Source organism: Dreissena polymorpha, chromosome 14 (assembly GCF_020536995.1).
Source record: "Dreissena polymorpha isolate Duluth1 chromosome 14, UMN_Dpol_1.0, whole genome shotgun sequence".
Lineage (NCBI taxonomy): Eukaryota > Metazoa > Mollusca > Bivalvia > Myida > Dreissenidae > Dreissena > Dreissena polymorpha.
Window position 1 is genome coordinate 38,695,713 of NC_068368.1, and position 18,605 is coordinate 38,714,317.

The following is an 18,605-nucleotide window of genomic DNA, read 5'->3' on the forward strand; positions in this document are numbered from 1 at the left end:
ATTTTGGAAATAAATTTATCCAATTTAGAAGGATGGGAGAGTCCACTAAGCATAAATGGGTAAAAATACGAAACGTGTACGAAATAACAATAAACCCCGCATACCGTATTATAAATGATACGACATTCGTAACTCTCAAAAAGCGACTGTATTCACTAAAGCGGATAATAAAATAATTCAGCCAATAAATACGGAACCGTCTTTACCGTGACGCCAAGAAAGGCTACATCGTCCATTCCTTTCATGATGGCAGCCAGGTGTTGTTTACTATAAAAGTAGTTAGTAAGGGACAGTCCTTGCTCCTTAAGGTATTTAATACTATTGTTGAGACCTGAAAATGTACATATGCGGTTTAATGATACTTTTGAGAGGTTTGATTGTTGGATGCGATATATCCTTAAAGAAAAAAATGTGTTAATTGTATGATTACATGATCATAATGTACTAAATATGCCATACACATTTTTAGAGCAATTATAGCAACGAATTTAACGCCAAAAACTATGTGAGGAAAGCAATTCTAGTTTTTTATCAACTTCTTCTCCAGCAGAAACTTAATTATTAACACACACTGTTCAACATTTTGATCACCGTCTTAGAAGGTCGATGCAAAGCATTTATTAGGATTATAACCGGGTTGAGAGCCCGTCGATACTCACAACTACCCATATCACAAATCGAACGTGCGTCTAAAACGATGTCAATCAAATGAACATATGCGTACAGACAATATGCGCATGAATGCCATAACGTGACGAATGAAGCGCACAATTTCCTCATAACTTTTGTGTACTCGTTTTGTAAGTATCGGAAATCTATAACAACGATGAGGGAAAAGGGTTTTCCAAGTAATATATATAATTATATAAATACAAAACCTATTATCCATGATTTTAAGATAGCACGCTATCAATTTAGCGATGAATTTACAGAAAATTTTCAAGCAAACAAGGTGTTAGTAGGATCGTGAACAAAATGTTTCATCCACCACAAATAATAAAAAATAAAATCAACTCTGCGTACAGCCTCAATATTCAATGCGTCTGTTTATCTTCAACGTTTTCATCTTGTCATAAAGGTGCCATGCCTTCAAAAATTTAGGTTAAACAAGAATTGTAAAACTTAATATGATAACGATTATTATCCCTTACAATAAATGTAAATCATGTTATTACTGTCGAACAAACCTACCGAGAGCAAGTGCCCAGGCTGTATCCAACACCCAAGGGGCTGTACTCGACATTTCGAATGATGAATTGAAAATCTTCGTTTTTAAAATAACCACTTCTTCTTCAGCAGTCTGTCGGAAACAAAACCATTGAAAGTCACAATAATTAAAAACATGCATTAAAATGCTTTGATGGTTCCCTTTAAACGGTTGTCTATACGTTTGTTAAGATATTTTTGGTGATATGCTTATTCACATTCTCTTTCATACAAATATTCAGTCGTGTGAGTGTTTTTGTGTGTAATAAAATATATACTAGTAAATGATAACTGAATCATGCTTTCTAAACCATTGCGTTACCATGTTACTAACACGTGGCTGAGTGTAAGTACCCCAAAACAAGCGAAACAAAATAGTATGGTTCATTTGAAACTATTTTCGATAAGTAGTCAGAATATCAGTAAATTTACATTGCAGTGTAGTGTTAATTCATACAATGCCAATACTAATTGAGCATAAGAATGTTTGCAAAACTGATCACATGGCTTTTTAAAAGTCACATACTGTTAGGTTTAAGAATAAACACACACCCGTCCGGTTATAGTTCGCTCGGTTGACGAACTCATATTCTGAAAGTACATCCCAAAGCGACCGTTGGCGACCAATTGAACCTGTTCCAGTGTGCAGTCGGCTGTGGCCCTCACCCAACGGAATTCATACACCTGTTCAGTAAAGATCCACACGTACCGCTCGCCGTATAAACCTTGCTTGAAGGCCTGTAATAAACAGGAAGAAAGATCCACACGCACCGCTCTGCGTATTAACCTTGCTTGAAGGCCTGGAATAAACAGGGGGTAAGATGCACACGAACCGCTCGCCGTATAAAACTTGCTTGAAGGCTTGAAATAAACAGGGGAACGATAAACACGTACCACTCGCCATAAAAATCTTGCTTGAAGGGCTGGAATAAACAGGGAGTAATATCCACACGTACCGCTCGCCGTATAAATCTCGCTTGCAGGCCTGAAATGAACTGTGAGTAAGATCCACACGTACCGCACGAGGTATAAACCTTGATTGCAGGTCTGGAATAAAGAGGGGGTAAGATGAACGCCTCCCGTTTTCTATATAAACCTTGATTGAAGGCCTGGAATAAACCGGGGCAAGATCCACACGCACCGCTGGCCTTATAGACGTTGATTGTAGGCTTGAAATGAACAGGGAGAAGATGTTCACGTACCGCTCGCCTTATAAACCTTGCTAAAGGCCTGGAATAAAGAGGGAGTAAGATCAACACGTACCGCTCTCTGTATAAACCTTGCTTGCATTCCTGGAATAAACAGGGAGTAAGATCAACACGTACCGCTCTCCGTATGAACCTTGATTGAAGGCCTGGAATAAAGAGGGAGTAAGATCAACACGTACCGTTCTCTGTATAAACCTTGCTTGCATTCTTGGAATTAACAGGGAGTAAGATCAACACGCACCGCTCTCCGTATTAACAGTGCGTGCAGAGCGATATAAGATAATATCTAAAAATAGAAGGACGGATCCTCGATATATTATCTGAACTTACCTCACATAATATTTCAGACGTGTATACATTTGTCATCAGAAAAGATCCGACTATGATCCTGACATCAAATTGCTGAAGAACAACAAAATACATTTGTCATATTTGAAGAAAAGTTAATCTAAAAAGCGGACGAAAAGATGTATAATTCTGGTTTATTTAATATTATTGAGTGTAATACTTAACCCATTTATGCCTAGCGTCTAGAAAAAAGGCCTTGGTAAACAGCGTATACCCAGATGATGAAGCGGCGTCTCATCAGGGTCTGCGCTGTTTGCTTAAAGGAATTTCTGCAAGAAATATTCTAAATATAGAAATAAATATACTAGACATCCCTAATTTTGGAAATAAATTGATCCAATTTAGAACGGAGGAAGAGTCCACTAGGCATAAATAGGTTAATATTTCAATCTGAGCTAAAGCGAAAATTTAATAACACATACAATCAACCCTAGCTACTGGTTAAATATCAAAATAGAATAAACAATAACTGTATATTTTAACATCTTATGATACTCTTAGAATTATATTGCCTTAGCGTATTTGGTGCTCGGTGCTGAATTAACGAACAAGCGTTTTAAGGCGCATCATTAATACAAATTAAATACGACAATATTAGGCAAATGGGATATGTTCGTGCGTGTATTACCTTTATAGTTGCAATCACATTAGGAATGCTTTTTATGTCGGCGACAACAGCTGATGTCACTAATGTCATATTGTTCCTACGCAACATGGTGTGGAAATCATTAATTTGCTGCAAAAAAATGAAAACGATATTCGTCAATGGGTATGTTCAAACGCAAACCAGCTTTTTTTATATGTAACAAAAATCACGAGAAGTAATTGAACGATTTTATCGTTCATTATTTATGGTAAAGATAAATTTTGTCACCAGCGTAATTAAAGATGGAAATCGGCAGATTTATTTGTCAAGTTCAAGTGAATATATATGATGTTTATTTTTTTTAAACAGGCTTGTAAATTCATGAACCCGAAACTAGAACAAAATTCATAAGTAGCATCGTAAAGTACCGGTAAACGAAATAAACATTTTATTGATTGCAAATTGCAAATAAGTGTGCTAAAACTCCTTCAAGTGCTCAATACATAAGCTTTGAAAGAAAGTCAACCTTAGTCTGTCAAGTTGTTTATATAACACGTAGAGGCAATTTTGGTTCTACTGCAAATACGAATAAACGTTTTGATATCGGCGATATCGATATGTTCTGATGAATTGCTATAAACCCATTTATGCCTAGTGGACTCTTCCATCCTTTTAAATTGGATCAATTTATTTCCAAAATAAGGGATTTCTAGTATATTTATTTCTATATTTAGAATATTTCTTACAGAAATTCTTTTAAGCAAACAGCTTAGACCCACGCTGGGTCTACGCTGTTTGCCAATGCCTTTTTTCTAGACGGTAGGCATAACTGGGTTAAGTGAACTATCTTTGACTGACGGCATCATTCAAATATTTGTAATTAATTTAATTTAGCATTATTCGGAGATATTCATTGGTTGCTTTAAGATTGCGAGTATAAAATGTTGACTTCGAAATTGTATATACTCTCTTTAAGAAGAAATCAGCAATCGCAAATAAGTGAATAGTGTGAGCAGACAAACAAATGCTTTCTTGGGTCTAAATATTCTACAAACAAATGCAATCCCAAATTCCTCAATAGTGTATAAACCCACTTTTGACTATTTGTTTCTTGTTCTGTGAAAATCGGGCAAAATGCATGTGCTTAAAGTGTCGTCCCTGATTAGCCTGTCGCACAGGCTAATCAGGGACGACACTTTTCGCTTTAATGGTATTTTTCGTTTAAAGGAAGTCCCTTTTCACCGATAATCTAGTTTACGCGGAAAGTGTCGTCCCTGATTAGCCTTTGCGGACTGCACAGGCTAATCTGCGACGACACTTTACGCACATGCATTATGCCCCGTTTTCTCAGAACAAGACACATTTGTTTCAGATTGTAAAGATTGATTAGCTGTAATGAACCTATGTAATTGGTATTATATAATTTACAAACATGTGTCATCTAGTGTATAATGTGTTACCTTTATGTTTAGATCATTTTGGTAAACGATGGTTCCGACTCTGGCCCAGCCAAAATGGTTCATCAGCTTGATCCGAAAAGGATTGAGCAGGTCTGACGCCTGGTTTACTTTGTATAACGTCGGGAATAACGTTGTGTCAGACGTCTCCGCCGTAATTGCAATACACGATAACTGCAAAAAAGAACACGCCGACATAAAATAGAGCAATTTGCTGTAGCATAATGGATAACTTAGATAAAACATAATAGCTTAGGCTGGTTTGAAATAATGCATACTTGTTTATTAAAATTATTTTTATCAATATTCCAGGATCACGAATTAAAGAAAAGTATAACACGGTCGATAGTCAAAAGTTACTCGATTAAACACACAAGATGTATTAATATTTTATCATCATCTTCGTAAGTATTACGATTATGACGTTTAATTTTGAATTTTATTCACCCAAAAAGCTGGACGTTTTACTTTCCAATTCATAATAACATGTGAAAAAAACTCTTGGGTGATTTAGAAAACATAAACCGATTTGTTTGACTCGAACCTCATTCGAAAACCGCCAACGTTTATGGATGAAATACCCACATTTAATACAGTAAATATATTACGCAAAGTTAGGAGAATAGTTTATTTAAAAAAAAAAATCTTAGCAATATGAATAATACGCAACCAATTCAAAAACGGTCTAACGGTATGTTGATGCACAACAGTCAAATAAATTATGGCGTTGCGGTAAAATGTTGGCAGCATGTATGATAACATTAAAGTTTACTTTGTGTAAGAAATAATGTTGTTATATCATCCATGGAGGTATTGAGGATTACAATGATTATGCCATACTGTACGAATTGTTGTTTTTAATTTACTTAAAACAAGCATATAAAGATTAGACCTTATTTGAAAAATAAAGGTCAATAAGTATAAATGTTCTTTCGTAACAGTCACAGTATCATGTCTTATCATTCCTACGTAATAACGATACCTAAGCAAAACCACTTCAAACTTTTCATCTAGTAAATTATTGCCCATGGATTTAAAAAATATTACGGTTACCTCATCAGGAAACCTTTTAAATTAAGCTGCAATAAATACTGGTTCCATTAAATAATTAAACGCCCATTTACGATTCCCTAGTAATGTTTGGTATTGCGTTTGCATTAAAGTGAGTGTCCCCTCATGGGAATTGTCTGATTTTCAATCAACGTGTTAATCAGGCAGGTTAAAAATAACTATTAAAGCAAGAAAAAGCAAAAAGGATTTATCATTAAATTTATTCTCTAAAATGTTTTTTAATATAATGTTTGTTGTCTTGTTTCAATTTATAAACCTATATAGAGACTTCTTACAACACAATTGTGATGCAGAGTAAAAGCAAAACAATATTTTGCCTGATTTATTGATTATTTGTTTATAATGGATTTTCTTTTAACAAAATTATCATAGGTCTATTGAATACAAAATTGATTCTTTTTACCAGTAAATGCATTTTATAAAGTAATGATTTAACACGCTCAACGAATGTATAATAAAAGTGAATTGAAACAGGAACTAAATGAATTAATTAATAAATGAATTTGCCAACAATAAATGAACTATTGAAATCGATTGACAAATGATATGTTTAATTGTATAATTAAATCAACTAGAAAGGAAATTATATAATGATAACATTCAGTAAATAAATAAATGAAACAAAAACAATCGGATAAATAGTGATGTACTGGATAATATGAAGTCATAAATGAATACAAGGATTGGACATAAATGATTAAGCGCCTCTGACCTGAATTGTATGAAATATAGGCGCTATCTGTCCAGTGGTAATCAGAGACCCGGATTTAGTAGGTCCGAGAACGGCCACTTTGGGTTCTCCGAACTGAAGCAAGTTCACCATTTCCACGGCTGCATGTCCGTTATGGTCCTGTCAATAATTTATGCGCTAAAGGGTATAAAATGTGAGTGATTTCTTAAGAACATTAAACAATAATTTTATTCAGTTCTAATATCTACCCCTCAAAGCTAACGAAATTCTTTTGTAAGCGATCAAAGGGGCTATATATTAAGAAAACTAGTAGGTTGCATCACATTAGCCATTTTGAGTTCCCCCGACTGCCTTTCTCGGCTGGTACATACAGACTTACCATTTAAACTATCAATTTAATCTGTAAAAATACAATAGAAACAAGTGGACTTACGTTAACATTTAGCATCATCTAGAAAATATCAAATGACAAACGATAAATTATACTTATCCCTATTACACAATGACACAATTAAGTTTCACAGCGGTTGTAAAATTGGAATGAGAAATACAAATGAATTTATTTCGAAAGCTTTCTGTATTTCACAATGATTAAAGGCTTTCCGACGCGCCTCGTCTATGTAAATCCAGCGATCTTCGTGCACGTTTAATAACGCTGAATTTGATTTAAGTTTTCGTGACATTGTTAACACGGATACGACTGATTATGCGATTAAGCTTAATGACGAAATATATGTAGTAAATGTTCACCCGGTTTTCAGAATGAACTTCCATATTGATAAACCTTATAAAACTAACAAGTGTGTTTCAAAGTTGATATAGTGCTTTTATTCAATAAGTTTTATTGATAAACCTTATAAAACTAACAAGTGTGTTTCAAAGTTGATATAGTGCTTTTATTCAATAAGTTTTATATATAACAAATATAGTCTGAATATTAAGATCAATGTTGCTAAATTGTTTGTATAAACAACTGATTACCAAGTTTAATGAATTTATAATAATCAGAAGTTTGTTATTTCGATTATTATAGTCTTCGTCTTCGAAAATGCTTCAAGCCAAAATAGATTTAATATATAAAATTGTACATGATTTTTCAGACAAAAAGGAAATAAGCTTATGGATGCGATATGTAATTGCATTGATTTAAGTGTCCCTTGGATTAAATCAAATTGCAATATTATTCCTTTGCGCCAGGTGTGTCACATCGCATTGCTATGGAAACGTATCATAAAGATATTAAATATATCGGCTTGAGCATATAATATACACAAGAGATTATAGTTGTTTTGTTTTTTAAGCCGACATTCTGTGCGCTCGATGAAGCTGTACATGAGTGTGTTCGTCCGTCAGAGCTTTCCTGAATGTACCGTTATAATAAGCCAAGTTATTTTGAAATATATTGCAGCAATTAATCGTCATGTGGAGACCTCATGTCAAGCGAAAAACATGTGCACTTCCCTTTAAAAGGGTTAATGTCATACTAAGCGTGCAAGATAATACAATGAGCACTATATAATACCGAATTCTAAAATTGGTAGTATGGCTTTGTTCTCCTGCGTCTAATACATTAGTAAAACATCGGGTGCATGTAATACATACGAAAATCACATAATTGGCATCATTTCATGTGTTTGTAATATTACTTATAATAAATCCGAATGTATTTTAGAAACGGATCCTCAAATCCATTTGCTTACAAAAATGTGAAATTTGATACACGGTGTCTTTTGATTAAGCAGATGACAACAGCTAAGAATAGTCGTCACAAAACAAAAAAGTGGTTATAAACGCCTGTATGGGGACAGTACAAATTTGTTCGTCCAGCTACGTACATGGGTGTTACTGAACACGGATCGTATAGGCTGGAATAGCAAATAAATAAAGAGATACTGCAAAAATTTATTAATTCTAATGTCATAAATAGACTTTGTATTGTTTGATTTAATTTCCGCGAACAAACAAGTACAGCGTTTGCATAACACCGGTAACTGTTATAAAGTCTTATCAACGTCAACACCTTAGCAAAAGCACTTGAGCCGTGCTCTGTGAAAAATGGGTCAAATGCATGTGCGTAAAGTGTTGTCCCTGATTAGCCTGTGCAGTCCACACAGGCTAATTGGGGGGCGACACTTTCTGCTTTTATGGTATTTTTCGTTTACAGAAAGTCTCATCTTAGCAAAAATCTGGTTTATGCGGAAAGTGTCGTCACCAATTAGCTTGTGCGAACTGCACAGGCTAATCTGGGACGACACTTTACACAGATGCATTAAACACTTTTTTCATAGAGCGCCTCTCATTAATCAATATTAAGCCATCTACAAAAAAAATGAAAGAGACACATCCACCGAAATACAACAATTTATCCATTTCCAACCGTCTCAAAAGTATGGGCAATTTCATCAAAACCGTTTGAGAATGAAACAAAATGCAAATCGTACTATTTTGTTATTCAAACAAAACTACATTAAACTTATACTTAAGGGCTAAATTAAAACGGTTACCATGGTGTTGCGGACGTCCATCTGGATTCTGTATCCATGCAATAGGTCACTTCGCGCCTGAATTTCATCAAAAGCATTATCGAAGATCTTTACGTAAAACGCACTGTAGACGCTATAGTGAGATTCGGACAATTCCAACAGAACACCGACGTGTATCACTGGAGTGGAGTTGTCGTTGCTAAGTAACCAAACTCTTTCTAACGTCAGTGAAAACACCGCGAACAGAGCACCAAGATGGTAATTCATTGCGTATCGTGCACAGTGTTTAATTTTACAAGATGTTTTGCTAGTGTTTATCGACAGTACATTTCAGTTAAAAGTAACAACATTTAATTTTTATTTGAAATATACATTAAAATAACGAACCATTCAATTCACAAAGTTTTATATCGAATTAACGCCACCATGAACTATTTTCATTGACCACAACATTTCCAAAACCATTTTGTTGTGCGATGCTTTATATAAATTCCCTGTCTGGCTTCTGTGCAAGTCTTGCGCTGTTTTCTACCATAGAATCTCTCTGCTAGCAAAGTTTTTTTTCCAATAACGCAGATTTACAACGCTGTGCTTTCGTTGAGAACATAATAAAAATAATTTAGCTCACGTATTTTAATCAGATTACTTTAATGCAAGAACATTGGGTTTTGTTTGGGCTTACGTGGTAACTAAAAAAAGAGACATTTCTTTAAGCAAGGTCCTTATGTGAATGTAAATTTTGTTTTAAGCTTACTTTATATGTTCAGATAATATTCTTAAAATACTACGCGTCTAATGTATATTAATATTTGTTTTAGTTTTTTTAATATTCATGAAAATCTAAAGACGGAATGAAAATTAAAGCAATTATTATAGTGGTTTGTACGGAAGCGTATATGGTGCACCCCAAAAATATGGCCATGCCGGATTAGTTTATATCGACTTACTGTGAAATAACATTGTACCGGTATGTCGTCATAGCTTTGTAGGTTTTTCCCTCTTAATTTTACTCGCCATAACGACATTAAGTTTAAGTCTCGACATAAATGTTTCCGGCTTTTCCCGAAAAAATATTTGATCGACATGATATAAGTCGACAAATCAACATAATATTTGGCGTCATGCTCTTGTGAAAATGACTTGCCATCATAGTTTTAGTCGACATGATGAGTTATTTTTTACGCCATGACCCCTTTTTCATATCATGCCGTCATAGAATATGGTACACCCCAATAATATGGTCATGCCGGATTCGTTTTTATCGACTTTCTGTGAAATTACATGGTTTGTCGTCATAGTTTTGTTGATTTTTCCCTCTTAATTTTACTCGCCATAACGACATTAAGTAAAAGTCTCGACGTAAATGTTTCCGGCTTTTTCCGAAACAATATTTGGTCGACATGATCTAAGTCGACAAATCAACATAATTTTTGGCGTCATGCAATTGTAAAAAATGACTTGCCATCATAGTTTTAGACGACATGATGAGTTATTTTTTACGCCATGACCCCTTTATCATATCATGCCGTCATAGAATATGGTACACCCCAATAATATGGTCATGCCGGATTAGTTTATATCGACTTTCTGTGAAATTACATGGTTTGTCGTCATAGTTTTGTTGGTTTTTCCCTCTTAATTTTACTCGCCATAACGACATTAAGTTAAAGTCTCGACCTAAATGTTTCCGGCTTTTCCCGAAAAAATACTTGGTCGACATGATCTTAGTCGACAAATCAACATAATTTTTGGCGTCATGCTCTTGTGAAAATGACTTGCCGTCATAGTTTTAGTCTACACGATGAGTTATTTTTTAAGACACCATTTTCATATCATGCCGTCATAGAATGTTGACATCATCACAGCATCAGGGTGTACCATATACGCTTCCATAGTCAACACCTGAATCACTTAAGTGAAGTGTAAATTGTTGAAAAATGCAAACCCAAATGTCCGCTTGTTTAAAGGGGCCGTCCAACAGACTTTGGCATGTATTAAAGCTTGTCATTAACTGCTTTATATGCTTTATATTGATAAATTTAAACATTTGAACTAAAAATCTCCAGTAAAAAAAATAAGAATACAATTAAAAAAAGAAGAAAAAACGTTAACCTCCACAGGGCTCGAACCACTGACCCCTAGAGTCATGGAAGCTTGGAGTAAAATATATACCGACCTTACCACTCGACCATCCACGCTCACGTCAAATACGGAGGTATTTTTAGCTATATAAGCAGTCCTCGTAGTTTCCCAAAATATCGATTCGCGTCGAACGACGCTTTAATCTGTTGGACAGTCCCTTTAAAGCGTTTCCCTTATTATCTTGAGAACTGTGTTTCGTAGTTTATTCTTTGTATACCCCCGAAGGAGGGCATATATAGTGGTCGGACTGGGAAAATGTTATCTTTCAGAGCGGAGCTAGCGTACAAGATTGCAAATGATATTGATGCCATTATGATGCATGCATTTCTCTTTGTGAAGACATTAGTTTAAGCCACTTATGTGCTGCTCGACACTTCGTAGTTTTTTTTTGCTCTTATTATCACTGCTTGAAGCAATATAAAGTTAACAAGTGTCACCCACATTTGAATACGATACGTTACTATCATCGGATGTCTATGAACATTATAATCGAACGCGTTAATGCAAGAAACATTTGTATTTCTTAATATATAAGTTTGTTATATGCTTTCCGGTGGTTTATAAAGAAATATCAGTGAATTAAAACGGATAATTATCTCAGATAAAATAAATTTATTATTTAATCAATATATATGTTTTTATTTTTCAATAAATTTAAGTAAAGTATTTTATTCTTAAATAAAGGGCCATGACAAAATTTAACCGTTGTTCATATTAAGCGAGTTGGATGGTGTGAGAACAATGTGTAAGTTTTAATAGAAACAGTACCTCGTGAATAGCAGTATTGGTCACACATGGGCATTGTTATGTCTATTTATATATTTGTAAACTCGTATCACATATGTATGTGCTGTTATCAAGAAACTGTTAACCGAAACTGTTTACCTGTTACAAATGACACATAGCTCCATATTTCAAACAGCAAAGACTACTAAATCACGAAGAAATAAAATTGGGATTGGACTATAACCATGGTAACGACAGCAAAGTTATGAAATTCCGAGAAAAAAAGTACCAGGGCATTAAAAGGTCATTATGAAATGCATTATATTGCGAATACGTCAGCTCTTAAGCAGCATTTTTAAGATATCTGCACTAAAGATTTAATTTATTTCTAGCGTTATAGCTCGCATTTTCGCATTAAGCAGAATACCCTTGGTTTCAAAACAGCTAGATCTATTATGGTTTGAAACATATCAAGCGACTTTAATGGCCAGTTGAATTGAAAGTGAATGAGAAGTACAAAGATAACGCTGTTCCACATTAAGCACAACCCCCTGGTGGGCGAAACAATTTGCTGAAATATAAAATAATTTTGTCAAAAGACGAAAGCGATTGGTAGTTGAACCAAAACTTATTAACAGCAGAAAAGTCACAACAATAAAAATGTTTAAAGTCGTTTTAATTTACAGAAGATGTCAGACAGTAGTAAATTGATTAAAATAACAGCATTCCTTATTTGGTACTTTCTGGTTATTCAATGAACAAAACAACAAAAACACATTTATCCGCGGTCGTTATATGAACATACGGAAATAAAAAAACAACACATATCTGCATAGTCATTAACATAAAATATTAAATGGGGCCTTTTCACAGACTTTGGCATATATTGAAGTTTGTCATTAAATGCTTTTTATTGAAAAATGTAAACATTGGATCTAAAAAACTCCAGTATTAATAAAAAAAGAATACAATTAAAGAAAGAAAAAAGTAACCGTCAACTGGGCTGGAACCACTGACCCCTGGAGTCCTGGAGTAAAAGTATACCGCTTACACCGATCGGCCATCCGTGCTCATAAAATGAAGCATGTATTTTAAACTTTATTTAAGCAATCCTCGTAGTTTCACAAAATATAACGACAACAACAGAACTCTCTAAATTATTCAATGGTTTCGCGTTGCAACGCTTGATAATTTTCAGGTTTAAAATCGTCATAAGATGCATATAATGGATATTTAAGAGCATGGTAAATGTTCAGTATTGCTGTTTCCTTACAAATATCATCACAAACATAAGGATAGATATAACGCGCATATTTGAACGACATAGTTCGACGACTAAAATCATCAATACCCGTCAATACCGAATTCAAACTGTTCACTTTATATACCGGTTTATTTGCCATATCATTCGGTACCATTTAGGTAAAACAGTTCTTTAAAAATATAGCCTTAAGCTCGTCTGCATGCGGAAACATTTTCTTCGTTATTTGCATAGCATCATTTCGTTAAACATTAAAGCCGTGGTCTTGTATTAGTCTGTGTTATACGTGATCATATTATTGACCAATTGACCATATACACTACACTCTTGCAGTATTATTGTAAAGCCGATTGACAAAGCAGTCAGTCAGACGGAACATGCGGTAAGTCAGTTGGACATTGCGGTGGACAAGGCAGTAAGTCTGGTGGTCAAGGCTGTCATTCCGATTGACAAGGCAGTAAGTACGGTGGACACGGCGGTCATTCCGGTGGACAAGGTAGTCAGTACGGTGGACAAGGCAGTCAGTCCGATAGTCCGAAGGACAATTCATTCGGCCCGTTGGACAAGGAAGTCAGTCCGGTGGACAAGGCATTCCGGTGGACAAGGCAGTCAGTCCGGTGGACAATGTATTCAGTCCGGTGGACATTGCAGTCAGTCCGGTGAAAAAAGCAATCAGTTCGGGAGAGAAGACGGTCAGTCAGGTGAACATGGAAGTAAGTCAGGTCGACATAGCTGTCAGTCCGATGGACAAGGCGGTCAGCCAGGTGAACATAAGATCAGTCAGGCGGACAAGTCAGATGAAAAGGCGCTCAGTCAAGCGGAAAAGGCGTCTTGTCAGGCGGACATGGCGGTCTGTCCAGTAGACATGACGGTCAGTCCGGTTGATCGCGCGGACAGTCAACTGTACAATGCAGTCAGTCCGTTTGACATGGTAGTGAGTTCGGTTGACATGGTAGTGAGTCTGGTGTATATCGAAGTCAGTCCAGTGGGCAAATGCAGTCAATCCGGCGAACAAGGCAGTCAATCCGGCGGACATTGCAGTCAGTCCGGTCGACATGGATGTAAGTCCTGGTGACATAGCAGTGAGTCCAGTGGACAAGGCAGTCAGTCCGGCGGACATGGCAGTCAATCCGATGAACAAAGCAGTCAGTCCGGTGGATAAGGTAGTCAGTCCGTTGGACAAGGCAGTCAGTCCGGTGAACAAAGCAGTCAATCCGGCGGACATTACAGTAAGTCCGTTTGATATGGCGGTAAGTCCTGTGTACATAGCAGTGAGTCCGGTGAACAAAGCAGTCAGTCCGGTGGACAAGGCAGTCTGTCAGTTGGACAAGGCAGTTAGTTCAGTGGAAAAAGCAGTCAGTCCGGTGGACGAGGCAGTTTGTCAGGTGGACAAGGCAGTGCGTCCGTTTGACAGTGCAGTCAGTTCAGTTGACAAAGCAGTCAGTCCGGTGGACATGGCAGTCAGTCAGGCGGACAAGGCAGTCAGTCCAGTGGACAAGGAAGTTTGTCAGGTGGACAGGGCAGTCACTCCGGTGGACAAGGCAGTCTGTCCGTTGGACAAGGCAGACAGTTCAGTGAACAAAGCAGTCAGTCCGGTGGACAAGGCAGTTTGTCAGGTGGACAAGGAAGTCCGTCCGGTGGACAAGACAGTCTGTCCGTTGGACAAGGCAGTCAGTTCAGTGGACAAAGCAGTCAGTCCGTGGACAATGCAGTTTGTCAGATGGACAAGGCAGTCAATCCGGTGGACAAGGCGGTCAGTTAGGTGGAGAAAGTTGTTTGTCCGGTGGTCATAGCCTTAAGTGCGATTGACATATCAATGAGTCCGGTTAACATAACAGTGCGTGAGGTCGATATTGCAGTCTTTTCGGTGGACAAGGCACTCAGTTAGGTGGACAAGGCAATCAATCTGGTGGACAAGGAAGTCAGAAACGCGAACAAGGCAGCCAGTCCGGCGGACACGGAAGTCAGTCAGGTGGATATGGCGGTCAGTTCATGGATAAAGAAGTCAGTCCGGTGGGCAAGGCAGTCAGTCAGGTTGCTAAGGCAGTCAGTCCGGTTGACAATGCAGTCAGTTCGATGGACAAGGCAGTGATTCAGGTTGGCAAGGCAGTCAGTCTGGTGGACAAGGCAGTAAGTCCGGTAAGCAGTCAGTCAGGTTGCTAAGGCAGTCCGTCCGGTTGACAATGCAGTCACTCCGGTGGACATTGCAGTCAGTCCGATGAACAAGGCAGTGTGTCGGGTGGACATTGCAGTCAGTCTAGTCGACAAAGCAGTCAGTCCGGTGGACAAAGCAGTCAGTCAGGTGGGTAAGGCAGTCAGGTTGCTAAGGCGGTCAGTCCGGTTGACAATGCAGTCAGTCCGTTTGACAATTCAGTAAGTCCGATGGACAAGGCAGTGTGTCAGGTGGGCAAGGCAGCCAATCCGGCGGACATAGCAGTCAATCAGGTTGCTAAGGCAGTCAGTCCGGTTGACAATGCATTCAGTCCGGTTAACAAGGCAGTCAGTCCCGTGGACATAGCAATGAGTCCGATGGACATATCAGTGAGTCCGGTTAACATATTAGTGAGTCCGGTGGACAAGGCAGTCAATCCGGCGGACAAGGCAGTCTATCCGGCGGACAAGTCAGTCTATCAGGCGGACAAGGCAGTAAGTCAGGCGGACAAGGCAATCAGTACGGCGGACAAAGCAGTCAGTCAGGTGGAAAAGGCAGTCGGTCCGGTTAACATGGCGGTCAGTAAGGTGGACAAGGCAGTCAGTCAGGTGGACAAGGAAGTCAGGTCAGTGGACAAGGCAGTCAGTCCGGTGGACAAGGCAGTCAGTCAGGTGGACAAGGCAGTCAGTCAGGTGGACATGGCGGTCAGTCAGGTGGACAAGGCGGTCAGTCCGGTGGACAAGGCAGTCAGTCCGGTGGACAAGGCAGTCAGTACGGCGGACAAAGCAGTTAGTCAGGCGGACAATGCAGTCAGTACGGCGGACAACGCAGTCAGTACGGCGGAAAACGCAGTCAGTACCGTGGACAAGGCGGTCAGTCAGGTGGACAAGGCAGTCAGTACGGCGGACAAGGCGGTCAGTCAGGTGGACAAGGCAGTCAGTACGGTAGACATGGCACAGTACGGGAGAAATGGCGGTAAGTCAGATGAGATGGAGATGGCAGTCAGTCAGGTGGAGATGGTAGTCAGTAGATAGGACAGGTTGGTCAATTATGTGGATCAATAACTGGTCACCTATCAAGCATTTAGAGGAAGCTTCAACTTATACAAGTGCTGTTAGAGGCTACCAGTAACTACACGACAGGTAAACAAATGATTTTTTTTAATAATTCGAGTGTTGTCTAGAAAGTGAATGTAGTATTTTTCCAGTAATTAACGTTATTATTGTTCGCGTAACATGATCTCGGCCGCACCTTGTTAATAAAATGGCTTACGCCGGAGTACAGTGCGGAAAATGTTGCCTAATTAAGGAAAAATAATGCGTCTGTTGCACATGTAATTATATTTAATACATGGTCTTATGTGTCTTGGTTTGCACATAATAGAAACAGAAACAGGCGTATTTACTGCTGTGAACATAAGCAGGATTTAAGGCATAGAAGTCCTATACATTCTGAGCCAACTCAATTTAAATATCCTAATTTCGTTGAGCAATGTTATGTTGTTGTTGTTGTTGTTTTTTCAGCCAGAAAATGGAAACGCCGATCGACTGCTTCCTGTATGTAAGAAAATTATTTGTATAGAAGAATCAAAACAGCGTTATATATAGTTTTATAACTCATAACTTCATAAGTTTTTTTTTAAGGATTTAATCCTTTGTAATCTTTGTAATTATGTGTGTGCTATAAGATATTATAATTGATAACGGGAAAATGTAAACATGTGTGAATTAGTAAATAAACCGTACATTAAAAAAAACACTGCCACATAGAAAATTAATTAAATGTTGTGTTTTTCAAAAAAGAGCGTGTTCTTACTTGTATTTATTTAGAAACAGTTGCATCCACAGAATGTCTAATATGATACGTAATGGATTTCAAAGAGAACATAATTAAATAATTATTTTTCACAAAGCTTTACGGGAAATTCTTAACGTTTGCTTTACGTAATGTAAATCCCTAAAATCTCTGGCTATTTTATGTAGACCGAGAACGTATATTAATGCTTTCCCTACATAATTGACCCGCCTCATGCAGCAATTATGTGTTTTGTGCCATGTGCGACCAGCGTAGCTCCAGACCAGCCTGCGCATGCACGCAATCTATTCAGGAGCTGCCCTGTCTGCTAATGGGGCCAAGAACCCTTACGTTACTTTACAGCGTGCAGGGTAGCCCAGGCCAGGCTGACATACAGCTACGCTTGCCGCATGTGGCATATTACCCATTTTCGCATGGCGCGGGTCATATATTTTTTATTGGTAGATATACCTTTTAAGACCAAGATGATTAGTAATACTTTATTGTAAAAAGCAATGACTGAAGTTTTCCGTATGATTCCCTTACAAAAAAGAGATTTTAAAAATACATACCATAGATCGCCTTCAATAATGTTCATTAACATCAGCCGATCGAGTGATTTTGGTTTTAGATTTTGCGTGCAGAGGTACCGAATTCGAATATCGAGGAAGGCAATACATTTTATGTTGTTTTTACTTGTTTAAATAATTAGTTAGGACTGTTCAAAATATTATAGATTTTTAAGTAAAAATATTTTATAACGTTTCTCATAAAAATACAAAAATCTGTGATATAGCTAGTCCTTTAAAATTCAGAAAAAAAAACACTAAATTGCCAGTATTTGCATCTACAATTAACAATCCCAACTTTAGTTAGTTTTATATTAATAATTAATATAATTATTATTTATATCAAAATAAGAAGGATAATTAAAAAGATAATAAAGACGTAGTGCTGTGAGACACTCCGTGCGCTTCACGTATAATTAGAATTAAGCAGCCACAGGAACGGAATGACATCATTTCTTCTAATTACACAAAAAATATATACAAAAAAAAACGAAGACGAAATAGAAGAGGGAGAACAACAAGAAAAACACTTAATTGACATACTTGTTGAAACTAATTAAATTTATAAAACAGTCAATATTTATCATGAGTTAAAACAGATATAATCTACGTTATTCGAATAAATCACTGTCATTTGAAAAGAAGCAGATGATTATGAAGTGAATCACAATAAGATGTCAAACGCAGATAAGCATTTGGCATTCTCAGGCCTTATCGCACTCACCATCATTTCGCACGTGTTTCTATGCGCATCTGGAGCGTTCTGGAAGCTTACCCCCTGGGCGGCCCCCACAAAACCCGCTGAGGCACCTGTTCCGTATTAGGAAATTCCATCTGGTTCATGTTGATTAGCTCCCTTGAAAATGGTCTACATCTGTTTTGTTTCTCTCTGCAGATGTTAGAAAACGATA

General features: G+C 37.4%; 1 protein-coding gene and 1 long non-coding RNA gene across 2 annotated transcripts; both read right to left on the reverse strand.

The window, feature by feature from the left end:
* Positions 1–205: 205 nt before the first annotated feature.
* LOC127857672 (uncharacterized) lies at positions 206–2,064 on the reverse strand. Its single transcript, XR_008038547.1, has 3 exons — positions 1,759–2,064; positions 1,192–1,300; positions 206–331 (listed from the first exon to the last, which is right to left on the reverse strand). It is a non-coding gene; the product is annotated as an uncharacterized LOC127857672 (long non-coding RNA).
* A 336-nt stretch (positions 2,065–2,400) lies between these two features.
* Positions 2,401–9,484, reverse strand: LOC127857303 (gamma-aminobutyric acid type B receptor subunit 2-like). The gene is made up of 5 exons (XM_052393711.1): positions 9,072–9,484; positions 6,589–6,726; positions 4,809–4,979; positions 3,391–3,498; positions 2,401–2,436 (listed from the first exon to the last, which is right to left on the reverse strand). Exons 1-5 carry the CDS (start codon positions 9,315–9,317, stop codon positions 2,401–2,403), a joined length of 699 nt encoding a protein of 232 aa, XP_052249671.1. The 5' UTR covers positions 9,318–9,484.
* Positions 9,485–18,605: the final 9,121 nt, after the last annotated feature.

Excerpts from the sequence above, each read along its gene's own strand:
- LOC127857303 (XM_052393711.1), bottom strand. The coding sequence starts at position 9,317 with ATGAATTACCATCTTGGTGCTCTGTTCGCGGTGTTTTCACTGACGTTA. Across the intron at positions 4,980-6,588 it reads CTATATTTCATACAATTCAG|TTATCGTGTATTGCAATTAC; the intron begins GTCAGAGGCGCT and ends TCTTTTTTGCAG. Across the intron at positions 2,437-3,390 it reads ATGTGATTGCAACTATAAAG|GCCTTTAGCAAGGTTTATAA; the intron begins GTAATACACGCA and ends TCTTTATTCCAG.